Here is a 13,543-nt window from a genome sequence, read left to right on the forward strand (position 1 = left end):
ATTAGAATTTGGTCAAAATATGTGATAAAAGACGTTTGCATTGTTTCCAGATGATCCTCTACTGGAGCGATACCCTCCATCGTCCTCAATGACTGTAAACACATTTGTGACTTGGTTTCAGCGCAAAAGTTGATGTTGTGTAACCACCACTTATATCAGTGCTACAATGCACTGTGGGCGATCCGAACAGCTCTAAACACAGATGTGAATGAAGACAGATTTCATAACTTTCAGAGTCACAGTCAGGGAAACAGGCAGCTTTAACAGGTTAGCTATAATAAAATAAATAATAAAAGCACAATTGTCACAGTAACCTCTGGTGGATATTGAAGCTAATACATCTTTTCTTTATACATTACAGTAACAATCGGTGAGTGTTTCCCTTTCATGTGTATTACAAGACACACCCTAGGGAAAGATCATTAGCAATATACTGTGAAATTAAGCTTTACCGTGAATAGAAAAAGAGTAGAATAGAGTCTGTCAGCACCAAGCTGTGAAAGAGTTTGTTTAATATGTAAGAGAGAAGCTGCTGCTGAAGCAAACAGCACAGCGGCTCCATAAAATGTTGCTTTATAAATATAGAATTAAATAAATACGTGCATTCTGCTACACTCGGCTCTTAACTAACTAAAAGTGGTTCAACTGTGTTTAGCAAGTACAAACTAATCGCACACAGATTCAACATCATTCAAATGCTGTTACATGAAATAGATATTAATGACAAAGACACTGTTTGCTTTCTTGAAGTTAATAACAGTGTTGTTACTGGAAATAGTGACTCTTCCTGTTAGTCGTTACTGAGAACACATGATGTTAACAGTGAAGACGGACGTTTAGAAAACATATTTTTGTGCTTCAGTGAAAGATAAAAATAAGAAACATTTCCCTTTTCCTCCAGTTTGGTTTCCCTTTTCCTCAGATCAATCATGTGATCCCCTGAGAGCGTCTCTTTTACACACTGCTGTAAGCAGAAGAAAGTTCCTCTTAGTGCTCAGTCAGCAAAGGCCATTTTGATAAACTCCGGTCCAGGTGGATTTTAAAAAACCTTTTGAGCGTGGGTCCCTAAGTGGTATTTCAGGTGTGCGCTCTGGAGGAACCCTCTGCCGCAGACGTCACACCGGTGCGGCCTCTCTCCGGTGTGGCTCCTCAGGTGCTTCCTCAGATGTCCGCTGTGGGTGAAGCTTTTGTCACAGTAGGAGCAACAGAAAGGCTTCTCGCCCGTGTGAATCCTCAAGTGGATCTTTAAGTCTCCCTTCCGGCTGCACTCTTTCCCGCACACATCACAGCGATGCAGTTTCACCCCGGCGTGGCCGGCCATGTGTTCGGTCAGGGCGGTGTTGCTTTTGCACTGTTTGCCGCACACGTGGCAACATTTCGAGCTTTTGTGTGAATTCAGGTGGGCGTTGAGGCTTTCGGTGGACTCCAGGGTTGTGCCGCACACGGCACAGAGGACGCCTGCGTCCTTCGAATGCATGCGGAAAGCGTGGTTTGTCAAGTGATGGCTGGAGGAAAAATACTTATCGCACAAAAAGCAGCGATAGTCAGGTGCAGAGAGGTTCGAGTGAGATAAATCCGGGGATTCTATGGATGTGATAAAGGAGCTCTGACTTTGGTCCGTCTGCGTTAGGTTTGACATTAAACTTGCAGCGGGTCTTTCGTTTTCTCTGCCATCTTGGATCAGAGTTTGTAAAGACAGAGCTGAGGCGAGGGGTAGCACAAAATGTACAGTTTTTGTTTCCTCCTGAAGTTGCAGCTCACTGGTTTGAGTCTGAGGTTTAGTGTCCTCCCAGACAGACGACTGAGGTAGGCATGAGGCATCAGCGTCCTTAAACTCTTGTTCTTCTTCTAGCTGGCTGGCCCAGAGTTCATGAGCTTCCTCCTTGATGTGTCGGGGCTCTGGGTCCCTCTGAGGGACGCCGAGGCTGGGCTCCTGCTCACAGTGGTGCTGCTCAGGGGGAGGTTCCTCTTTACAGGTGAACGACTGACAAAAGTCTAGGAAAAGACAAACAAAAGTAAAGAATTTCTCCCATTCTTATTTCTTTAATAGTTTTATCACCAGGAATGGTTGTTTATGTTGCAAGAGAGGTCGGCAATATGAACTAAATCTAGATTATAGCTGCAGCTGATGATTATCATCACTAAAATTGATTGTCCAGGAAGTGTCAGAAAATAGTGAAAATTGCCCATTATAATTTCCCACAGCTGGATGTGAAGTTTACCATCATGTATGACAAAGAAAAGCATCAAACACTCACTTTTAATGAGCTGTAAACAGCGAATGTGAAATGAAGATTATCTGAGTAATAGTTGCATTGCAGCTCTAATTACAATATTGACAAAAGTATTTAAAATCTTACTGTAAAATGTTCATGTTATTTAGACAAATTGTTACGTTACATAGAGTAATTTTCTCTTTTTTTGCTGCATTTAATAAATGAACTCGGTTAAACTGTTTGTCTGGTTCTGTTTTCTTGTGATGTGTTTTTAATCAGATTATACATTTATAGAAAAATACATACATCTATTAATATAAAAAAACAAATACATGATATTTTTAAATTAATAGTTTCAGCATAAACTTCCGAGTTTAACACCCTTGTTGATATAAATATCTAAGTTAATGAACAGACCTGTTTTGTGGTCCTGCAGCAGACCTCGGAGACGCTCAATCTCCTGTTTTGAGCTGGAAGCGTCTTCTTCATATTTTGTTATCGTTTGTTCAAAAACCTGAAATATCTCCTCGACAGCAGCGGTCAGTCGCTCGTTCACAAAAGCCCGGAGAAGCAGCGGAGCTGACATCTTAAAGAATAACGGTTTTATATAAACGCGGATCGCCCAGGGGAGGAGGTTTTACACAGTCAGTTTCCTGTGTTGTTAGCTCGTTGTTAGCCTACAAGCTACGGAAGTGGCGATAACAACAAACCACAGAGGAAGAGAGTTAGCACGTGTCAGGTAGCTGCTGCCCCCTGCAGGCCAACAGCGTCATTACCTCTAACGGTGGCAATAAGATGAGTTAATTAACCTTTAGTGATCCCCAGCGGATACATTCTGTTGTTGCAGCAGCACAAGGACATAAATAAATACAAAATAAATAAAGATAGTACTGATTTAATAATAAGATTAACATAAACTAAAGTACTTTCTGCTGGGAATAGGCCTGCTGAGATCATTTTACTTTTTTTAAGTACGGTTTTGAATGCAGGACTCTTGTAGTATAGTCTTCTCCACAGTGTGGTATTGCTACTTTTACTTAAAAAGGATCTGAGTACTTCCTCCGCCGCTGTGTATTTTTAGAGGTAACTATTACACTTTTTTCTACACTACATTTATTTAACAGCTATATGTAGGCTACTAGTTTGCTTGATTTTAAGAGGGCAGACAAACTTAAACTGGGAATATTCATGGTCAAAGAAAGAATCAAAGCACAACAAATAACATCAGTTAAGAATCAAACAATAAGAAAAGAGACCAGCTTCCTTATACACAAAGTGAGGAAACAATAAAAGGGATTTCTAAGATATAAAACAGTGATGCAGAAACAAACATGAAATCTCTAGACTTACATTTCCTTTGACAGTTCAGTGAACAAACACGCCCAGTTCTGATGCCTCTTGCAGATGTAGGTAGACTGATATGGATCAGGTCATTTGTTAGTGATCTTTGTTGAAAACCTGTAGGAATGACATCAGTTTGTTAATAAAAGGCCTTTTCTAAAAGGATCCTGAGTCGTGACCTGCTCCCACTGCGCTCTCTTGTTCACCCACTTGACCATCTGTCCCACGCTGAGCTCAAAGGAGATGAAAGGACAGTCGTGGTGTGAGCTGTACCCAGAACTGTGCATCTCCATCTGCAGCAGGTACAGAACAGCCACAAATGAGAAACGGCAAGTCTGCAAAAAAGAAGAAAACGGACAATTAATGGACTAACAGCTTTTACTTCCTGTGGGTTTGATTAACAACATATTCTGCATTCGTTGTTTCCACAATCTTTCAGAAAATCGATTGTTTATGATGCTTTTTGTTGTATGTCACCTCTCAATGGGGGTTTAGGTGCAGCACTGTATGGACATAAAGCTCCTTAATGTAAGCAGTTTCACACTTGTGTGCATTTCTGATCACCACCAGAGGGAACCAAACAATTCAAGATACAACACTATCTAAAACAGTTCAAGTTGGATCTTCTGTAAATGTTTGTTGATCAACTGCATGTTGTCCATTAAGAAAAAAGAGAGCATTGTTCTAAGTTCAAGTGCAACAACTGTGACAATCACTTATTTTCACATCTTCACATGAAGGATAAATAAACAAATATTTAAAAAAAAAGTGTATTCATTGCTTCCGAACTGTCGTAGGATATTGATTTAAGTTGTGGGTCATCACAGCCAGATTCAAACATGAATTCATGAGAACAATTCATGCACCGGTGTTACAAGATAGACTTCTCTATTTGTTTTGGACACAAAAGACACAAACTCTGAAAGATAAAAAAAAGCACACAGAGTATAAGGTCATTTGAAAATTAATCTAAACATTATAACAGCTGAATTACTAAAACACATCTTTGGGCATTGAACACACCTCCAGAGTAGTGGGAGTGTCCGCTGAGATTGTCGAAACAATAAAGATGATTCACGTCCTGTCGGATTCCAGAAACTTATTTTGGATAAATTCATAGAATGACAATACTAAACATGTGGCTGACAACTATTTGATTCCACACTAATAAAAAGCAAGACATTTATTTGATTGAAGTTAGTCTTTCTGTGTACATGGTACGGTAATCGTAATATCAGACACGTTGTACGCATGTGCGAGGTGTGTTACTTCCTCGCGTCTAAACGTTGCCGTGGAGTGAAGCTCCTCCGGTCCTCCTCCAGCTATCTTTGGTGCAGTAGCCGCACGATAGCGACTCGCAAGTGTAGTCAGCCAAAGAGACCCTGCAGACATGTCGGAAAGTGGGAGCCAGGAACCCTCCGGGGCCGCGAACGGCAGCGACGACAGCCCGACGAAACGTGCGCACAGACCGCCCGTCGGCAACAAAGTGACCGTGGTGCTCGGGGCTCAGTGGGGCGACGAGGGGAAAGGAAAAGTTGTGGACCTTCTGGCACAAGACGCGGATATGGTGTGCAGATGTCAGGTTGGTTATCCACACACACACACGCACGCACACACACACACACACACACACACACACACACACACACACACACGCTGCATTCACTTGTTATGCGTCCGTCTCATTCAGTGTGTTTTGTTCTCACAGTTTTGCTAATGTCACCTTGAATTTCCTGCTAGCTGCGTTTTAGCTCCTCACACACATTTTTGATGTCTGTGATGAATTGACTCCCGTCGCGTGCGCGTGCACGCGACGATGTAGCTGAAGGCTCCTGTGGCTCACGAGCGAGACCAGGTGCATCAGCTGGTACTGGGCTCTCGTGGTGCGTTTAAGCTAGTCAGTTAGCTAGCAGAAACACTATAACATATAATGTTGGCAGCAGGCTGTTTTCCTGATGTTGAAGACTGCATTCTCTACATTAAAGTAACAAAATGTATGAATTAGTGAGACTATTGTTAAATGAACAATTAATTACTGTACCTGTTGTCTTCTCTATGCTTCACACAAAAACAAAAAAATGTCACCTCATTTTGTGAAATATATTGGCAAATTTGAGTTAGTTAAAATGATTTTCATTTGTTAACAAACTAGTGTTATCCTGAACCTGCAGGCTGCACTTGAACGTATCCCTATATACACACTATACACATAAACTACCTTATCATTTCAGACATGCTGGGAGGGGACATGATGCATGTGTGGTGCGTTGATAACATAATGACATACCGGTATAACAGGATATACAAAGTTGTTGCTTTCTTGCCAATCAGGATTTGAGGAGCGTGTTAAAGTGTGCGTAGCTGTGACAGTGGGGGCTTCCTCCTAAACGTAGGCATGTTGTGTAGATATGATTGTGCAGGTAATGGTGAGTTGGTATTCCACTTCAGTGTTTAAGCACATCAAAATGTTATTCATCTCATCAAGCTGTATTTATAGTGACATCCACGTGCTCTTTATCTGGACTCGGTCAGCACGTCGGCCCTGTGGTTCAACTCCTGGCGCTGGGTGTTGAATTTGCATGCGCTCAACTTTTCCCATGCAAAACCGGTGGACTGGAGACTCTGAAGTGTTATGTGTTGCTGTTGTCTCGCACTTGTTGGCATGGCAAGGGCTTTCTCAGCTCTCTGCCCACTGTGTGCTGGGGAGATTCCTGTGCCCGATCTCCCTGAACACATAATAGTTTTTGTGAAAGCAGTCCTGAGGTGATGGCCTAGAGCCACATACTCAAACCACATCTACACCCAAGAAAAGCTGTCGTTCAGTCAACCTGGCTCCACTCAAAATGACAATTATGTTTTGGAAATAGTGATCGTCAGGGCAACTAAACTTGGGAACAACTTGTATGAGTTCAGTTTTGCTGTTTGTTAGCACAACAATGTGAAGTACTTCCTATTTTTGTTGAGTAAACTTCAAAGCCTGGCAGCTCTCAGTAGTTTCTGTTTACACTTGGCCAGCAACAGAGTCTGTGTGTGTGTGTGTATACTGAAGAGGGAGACTCTGCAAACTGAGGCGATAAAGTCAGAATGACAATCTCACTGTACGCTGTCATTGCAAGGTTGTCTATCATGCTGCTGTATTCACATTTAGGTTTCTATTTATTTCAGCATGGCCTGAAAATGCTATTTTTTTACATTGTGTTGTTGCCCGAATCGATATTGCATGCATTTGAGTTGATAAACTGTGATTTGTGTCAGCACAGCAATGTGAAGTACTTCCTTTTTGTTGTTCAATAGACTTCAACAAGCAGCAATATATCAGCAAACGACTATTGTTGCTGCTCTGAATATTAATATAACACCGGCAATATTCATGTTTTTGAATTTTGCCTTTGCCAAGGAGTGCCAAGCTAATATCGTAACTACATACTTAACACCATTTATCTCCAGCCTTCAATACAGCCAATCTTTTGGCTGCTTGTACTAACTGTCGACTCTTAGTTGTCTCTGTTGATAACAAGTTGACATAACGAGGATTCTTCGGAGCCTCGCTGCTTCCTTGTCTCTGCGGACCTGTGGAGGCAGAAGACGTGTAAAAATAAACCATCGCCCTGCAGTGCGTCCCCTCCATACTTCATGGTGCGTGTGTTTATCGGGGGCCACTGGAGCCAATAGCAAGGATCTTTTTATAAAATAAGCTTCGACAGCAGTCCTGCTCGGTGTTCCTTACAGTTCAGACCTCTAAGATCCTAGAAGTCACAGTTGGTATATAGAGGGTGTGTTGCTGACGGCAGGAGAGCCAGCAGTCGTTATTGTGGACTATCATGTACCCATATCATGCTTCACCACGTGAATGCTGCAGATATTTGCTCATTAACTTCATTTGAGGCTCCAACATACTCGATTCAAAGTTGTGTTTAATAATCCGAAACAAAGTTAGCACAAGCTGCCGCTGCGTTAGGACTGCGGAGAAGGAAGCACAGTTGGTGCGCTATTTATTATTACTGTACTTAAGTCTAATTATGACTCTGCTCGTAAAAAAGAAAAATACCTGAAAAAGGCCAAAGGGCTCAAACAGGTTCATCAAATTAGACTGTTTGTGGTAGCAGCTCTCATGGTTACACTGTGTTATGTATATACGCATGAGAGGAGACGCACTATTTGTGTCTTTGGGATATGATTTCATTCACATGCAGATTCAATGCACTCAACGCTGTTGCTATGAAGATGTTTACTGAAACCATGACTTCGCTAACTTGGCAAACAGAGACCATTGTGTTTTTAGCTCTTTCACTGGACGTTTTGGTAAATGGAGGTCGTATGCACAAGATTTTTCAACACTTAAGAGGGTTAATTAAAAGTATCGGATACATATAGTAACGGTAATTAAGTCAAATGTATTCATGTAGTGCTTTTCACAGACATAAATCGCAAAGTGCTTAACAGGAGCGTTATTTCAGACATAAAAGAAAACATATTTAAGACAAGGTGACCATACAAGGGGCACTAATTTACAAGATCACTTGTTAAAACGGGAAACGTATTAACAAAGGCACAATGGACAGTACAATACACATTACCTGGAGACCTGGAGCATGACTTTTACCCAAACGCCTGTCTGAACAGGTGTGTCGAAATCAGATTTATAAATGAATTTACAGAATCGGCAAACCATAGCGGTGCAGGCAGAGCATTCCATAACTTTGGTGCTACTGCCGCGCTGAGACCGTCTATTTGTCCCAGTGCGTAATCTGACGGCTGCATTCTGGATTACCTGCCAACCATATACAGAGTGAGGAGAAATATGCAATCGATGTGAGAAGAGATAAAGGCGTGTATGAGCATTCCTAGTCCAGCTGTTGATACTTCAGATGTAAGTTTACTTCTATTTCTTAAGTGGGGTCAAACGCCTAGATTACACTGGTTGAAGTGGGCCGCAGAGGAAAGCGGACCATGGAGTTGGATATCGTCCGCATATAAATGATACGCAACATTCTACCTTTTTATAATCTGTCACAAGGGTAGAGAATATAAAGAAAATAACAGAGGCTCCAGAAAGGAGCCCTGCGTTACACCACGAGACGGTGGAGAGGTAACGGACACAAAGTCTCCCACAGAGACGGTAAAACTTCAGTCAGTGAGGGAAGATGTAAACCAGTCCAACGCTATGCCAGATATGCCCAATCACGTAGCCTCTTAATCAGGATGTTATGGTCTACAATGTCCGAGGTCGAGAAGTACTAACGCAGAGCATTCACCTGCATCAGAAGACATTAATATATCATTAGAAACCCTCAGGAGAGCGCTTTCACTAGAGTGCTGTTTCCTAAACCCTGACTGGAACTTGCCGTACATATTGTGCTTCTCCAGTGCAGCAGTGAGCTGGTTGGCTACAACCTCTTTTTGATAGAAAAGGCAGTTTTGATATGGGCCTTTATTTCGTGAGCAAAGCAGGATCAAGTCTTATCGGCTGGAAAGAGTCCAGAGCAGTAGGAGATGAATACTGGACCTAGCAGCCATTACTTTATCAACACAAAGTCTCTTGTGTATACTCACCGTCATGCAACCGTGGTGCGGTTCGTTTATAGCCCAACGTTAGCTTTCTAATAAAAAAAGCCCAAATCCAACAGAAACATCCCCAAAAAATTCACTAACTAATTCTAATAACTGAAGACATTTTAGCTGCAGCAGTAACTCCTGTCTGCCCTTTCATACCAAAGCAGCAGAGTGAGAGGTTCACTTTAATCCCCGATGACGAGCAGGGTCACACATCCAGATCAGGTTCCAATCCATTAACACCAACGGCAAACTTTATTCCAAAAGATGTAGCAGAGAATCTTTCATCAGCCTGTCATTCAGATGTCATACCAAACCCAGCGCTTCTGTGTTTTTTAACACTTTATTTCAGGGAATTTCAAGTCTATTTGTATTGCCCAATATTTCACCTCAAGGGGCATTAAAGTCTGTACACAACATAATAATTAAGGATAAGAAAAACCACATGCTGGGCTTGATTTACATCCACAGGCTACAGCGTTGGGAGCACGTCCCGTTCACAGGGCGCACCGAGTTGAATTGGCACCTCAGGTAGTGAACGTATGAATGGATCTGCAGCTGCCTTTATTTTCAGCACAGCAAAGTGCTTTTTTTGGTCTACTAATATATAATCCTTTATTTATATTATGAAACGTAGAGCAGAGGGAGAGCCAAGCAGGTCAGATTGTGCCGCTCTCATCCGAGGACTCGCTGTCTTCCTTCTGGGCTCGACTTTTGCATTTTTGTCTCCACTGTCAGCTGTGCTTCATCATGCGCAGGCCTGTATGAGGCCAGCCAGCACGTACTGTCAGAACCGCTCGTACAAACACATTTGTTTCCTAAGTGGCACGAAGGAGTGAAAGAGAATTTGTGGTCACAAGTGGTCCAGAGACCTGTCGCACGATTCCTGTAGCGAAACGTCCGACTTTCTCTACGGGACAAAAAAACAAACAACCGACCTGAAATCTTAATGCCTTCTTTTGAAAGAATTTTGAGTGTGAATATAATGCAAAACCACTAAAACAAACTAAATGTATATTCCCTCTAATACCACCGAACTGATGCTGCTAAACGTGACATGTTTATATGCTTGCTGTGAAGCGGAACGAGTAGATTTACTATACATGCTGATGTAGATTATGCAAATTATGAAATCCCACGCACCTCCTCATGAAGAGGTGGCGTTCATCAGGCTGAAACGAGCGATTCTTAGATCTAGTTTTTTCCAGTTTGGTGAATGTGACTTGAAACGCTCGTATGAGCAAACCTCATAAGAGAGGTTTAGGAGGAGAATACAGGAGCGAGGCCCATTTACGGTCCAAGCTTCGGTTTGGGTTTGGCCTTGGTTTTGTCATTGCACTTGTTATGTGCCAGAAAAAGGCAGAGTAGTTTGTTAGATAGAACTGAGCGATAATTCAACGTGAGAATTGATCGTCTTTCAATGGAATCGCACCTTGAAGTTCAAGCGAAAACCCACAGTACATGTCAAAAAAAGAGTTAACGAAACCATGTGGTTATGTCATATAGACTGTATATTTATTAAACTACCAGAAAACAGCATCGTGATATATATATATATCGTTATCGAAATGTGAAATCATCTATATCGTAATGGAGATTTTGGGCATATTGCCCAGCCCTGGTTCTAAAACAACACATTGTTCATGCAGCAACATGTCCTCTGTTGGAGAACGATGGCAGCTCGTGGCTCTGCGGCTGAGGTTTGACACTGTGAACGTGTTTGCTTCATGATGTAGGAGTCAGGAGCAGCAAGTCTCGACACAACATGGATTTGGGTGGACAGACATTATTTACACAACGTGTAATCTGTGGCATTGCTTTTGATTTGTCCTCAACAGACACGTTTGTCAGTTAGTTTACACTTCAGTGAGACCTTTGGAGATGTGAGTGAACAGTGAGCAGGAGTCTCTCTCACACACACACACACACACACACACACACACACACACACACTAACACCAGTGGTTTGTGTGTGGTGCTTGTTGCTGCTTGCCAAACTATTCCGCCTGCCTTGTAGCTCGACCAAACAAAGTTCAGAGCCTCCATTAGGCCTGTGTGTGTGTGTGTGTGTGTGTGTGTGTGTGTGTGTGTGTGTGTGTCTGTTGGTCTCTCTCCTCACCGCTGTCTGTCTCTCCTCTCTACAGGGCGGCAACAACGCAGGACACACGGTGGTGGTGGACTCGGTGGAGTACGACTTCCACCTCCTCCCCAGCGGCATCATCAACCCCAAGGTCACCGCCTTCATTGGTGTGTAATGCAGAAACACTTTAAATTCACACTACACACACACACACTGGAGTGGCACACACACCATTTGCTCATACGCAACTACACACAGACGCTCATTCCAAGGCCACCTTTCCTCGCTATTTTCCTGATGAATTGATCGAGGCTCCTTTTAGCCCGGCGCTCGTCATCGCCAGCAGGAGCGGCCTCCATTTTGACGACGGCTACAGTGAGCGCGATCAGCTTGACTCAGAGCCAGACTGCATCACATTCACTCATCTGCAGTAACTTCATTAGCTAATGGTGTCTTTTCTTTCTGGCTTCCAACTCTCTCTCTCTCTCTCTCTCTCCCTCTCCCCCCTACACACACACACACACACACACACACACACACACACACACACACACACACACACACACACACACACACACACACACACACACACACACACACACACACACACACACACACACACATCTGCACTTTAACATGCAGCCGTGTGGTCTGTCAATGCTTAATCACATTTATGCTTTTACTTCTTTGATATATGACGCATTACTGGTTCTCTATCGGCTCGAACGCTCAGGAAGACATCTGCCTGAATCAATGGTGTTTTAGAGCAGGTTGCACTTGCCCCGCCAAGTGAAATAGGAAAAATATTCCATGTATATTGTCTTTCTTTACGTGAGCTGTTCTTGTCAAAATGCAGCCATTAACATCAGTAGTAGACACCATGTACATTATTTTCACAACAATACATTCAATTTGGTGGACGCATTTACATAAAAGTGCCCAACTGTACTATAGTCGTGTACTTCAGCGCTCCGTGAGGGCACCGTTTCTCATTCATGTTTGTCATTTTCCTCTCACTACAGTAAAAGCTGAGTGAGGATTATTTGACACTGAATGGAGACCAGATTGGAAACATTGAGTTTCACCGTCTCTTTCTCAATGATGCTGTTTTAGATGTATGTGGATATTTATAGCCATGCTCGTGGCGTGTTTTTATGAACGTAATCTTGGTCCGCCCAGACTGAAATACTGTAGCAGCAGGATTGCCATACATTTCAGTTCAGACATTCATAGTCTCCAGATGATGAACCCGAATGATCTTAAAGATCGGCTGATATCTTCCCCAGCACACCATGAGATTCACGTTCGTGAATGTCTCGACAACTGTTCGATGGATTGTCGTGAAAGTTGTTGCAAACATTCATGTCCCCGTTTTGATCATCCCGACTTTTCATCTAGCGCCATCATCATGAAAATTGTCCAATACTTTGGTTTATGACTAACTACTTGCAGTAATGTTAACATGTTGTGAATATGGTAGACATTACCATGCGTTGCTGTCTTGTTCTTATTTAAAATCATGTTCAATGTATAAAACAGACAATGAGCCAATCAGATTGTCGGGAACAACAGCTGTCTGAATTCGCTGACTCAATTTGCTGTATTCAGTTTTCATAAAGCAACTGATGACTTGGCCCAAAGCTGACCAGTGTTTTGTTTATACACTACAAAATAATGAAGCCGTTAACCTCAAATAAAGCTCTTACTGCTCTCTTCGCTTGAGCTCTAGTCAGTTATTTTGACATCTTGTCGTTTTGCACAGAACATCTAGATTTCTCTTTCAGCAGCAGCTAATCATCCCGTATTATTGGTGTTGCTGTGTCACACCGTTGCACAGGAAGAGAGACAGACATTGATCATTTATAATTGTGTCATTGTCCCAGAGTGGAAAGCATGTTGCCGTGTGTTACACCATCATTCTCCTCCTGTGTAATTAAATTAATTCATTGTAATTAAAAGCACATTCATGGCCTCCAGCACTGGGAGCAAATCTGTGTTGTCCCTGAGCTGCAAATGCTTTTTTATCTCACACATTTATTCCTGCAGTGACACTAAAAGAAAGGTGTTTTTCCTGTTTGTTTTTTTTAGCCCTTTTTCCACATTTCTTACATTTAATTTATTCTAAGTAGTTACCTTACCTCCTTCAGTTAATGCAACCCAATTAAAGAGATAATTCGGGCCATCTGTTTGAGTTCTGCTGTGAACAGGCATCGCTTGTACCAGCTCTCTGTCAGAAATACATCACTTAACATCACAGTTAGGCTGTCGGTTCACACCCGGGGCTGCTTTCACAATGGCACACATTAACTCTAGTTTAGATGTAACTTATAATTGGACTTCAGATGGATGATTA

The 13,543-nt window shown here is 42.4% G+C and overlaps 2 protein-coding genes across 3 annotated transcripts in view; one reads left to right on the forward strand and one right to left on the reverse strand.

The window, feature by feature from the left end:
- On the reverse strand, positions 1-4,949 carry LOC306702702 (uncharacterized protein; the record flags this gene model as incomplete). The annotated part of the gene is made up of 3 exons (XM_079168357.1): positions 1-1,984; positions 3,737-3,892; positions 4,848-4,949. The coding sequence occupies 3 exons, from the start codon at positions 4,947-4,949 to the stop codon at positions 1,040-1,042; spliced, it is 1,203 nt and encodes a 400-aa protein (XP_079024483.1). The 3' UTR covers positions 1-1,039.
- Positions 4,854-13,543, forward strand: part of adss2 (adenylosuccinate synthase 2) — a 25,045-nt gene continuing 16,355 nt past the window's right edge. For both annotated transcript variants that reach the window (XM_079168613.1, XM_079168612.1), the window contains exons 1-2: positions 4,854-5,139; positions 11,255-11,357. In XM_079168613.1, the coding sequence (XP_079024739.1) occupies positions 4,948-5,139; positions 11,255-11,357 (295 nt within the window). In that variant the 5' untranslated portion in view covers positions 4,854-4,947. The remainder of the gene's footprint in view (positions 5,140-11,254; positions 11,358-13,543) is intronic.

Source organism: Pholis gunnellus, assembly GCF_910591455.1.
Source record: "Pholis gunnellus genome assembly, chromosome: 11".
In the NCBI taxonomy this organism is placed as follows: domain Eukaryota; kingdom Metazoa; phylum Chordata; class Actinopteri; order Perciformes; family Pholidae; genus Pholis; species Pholis gunnellus.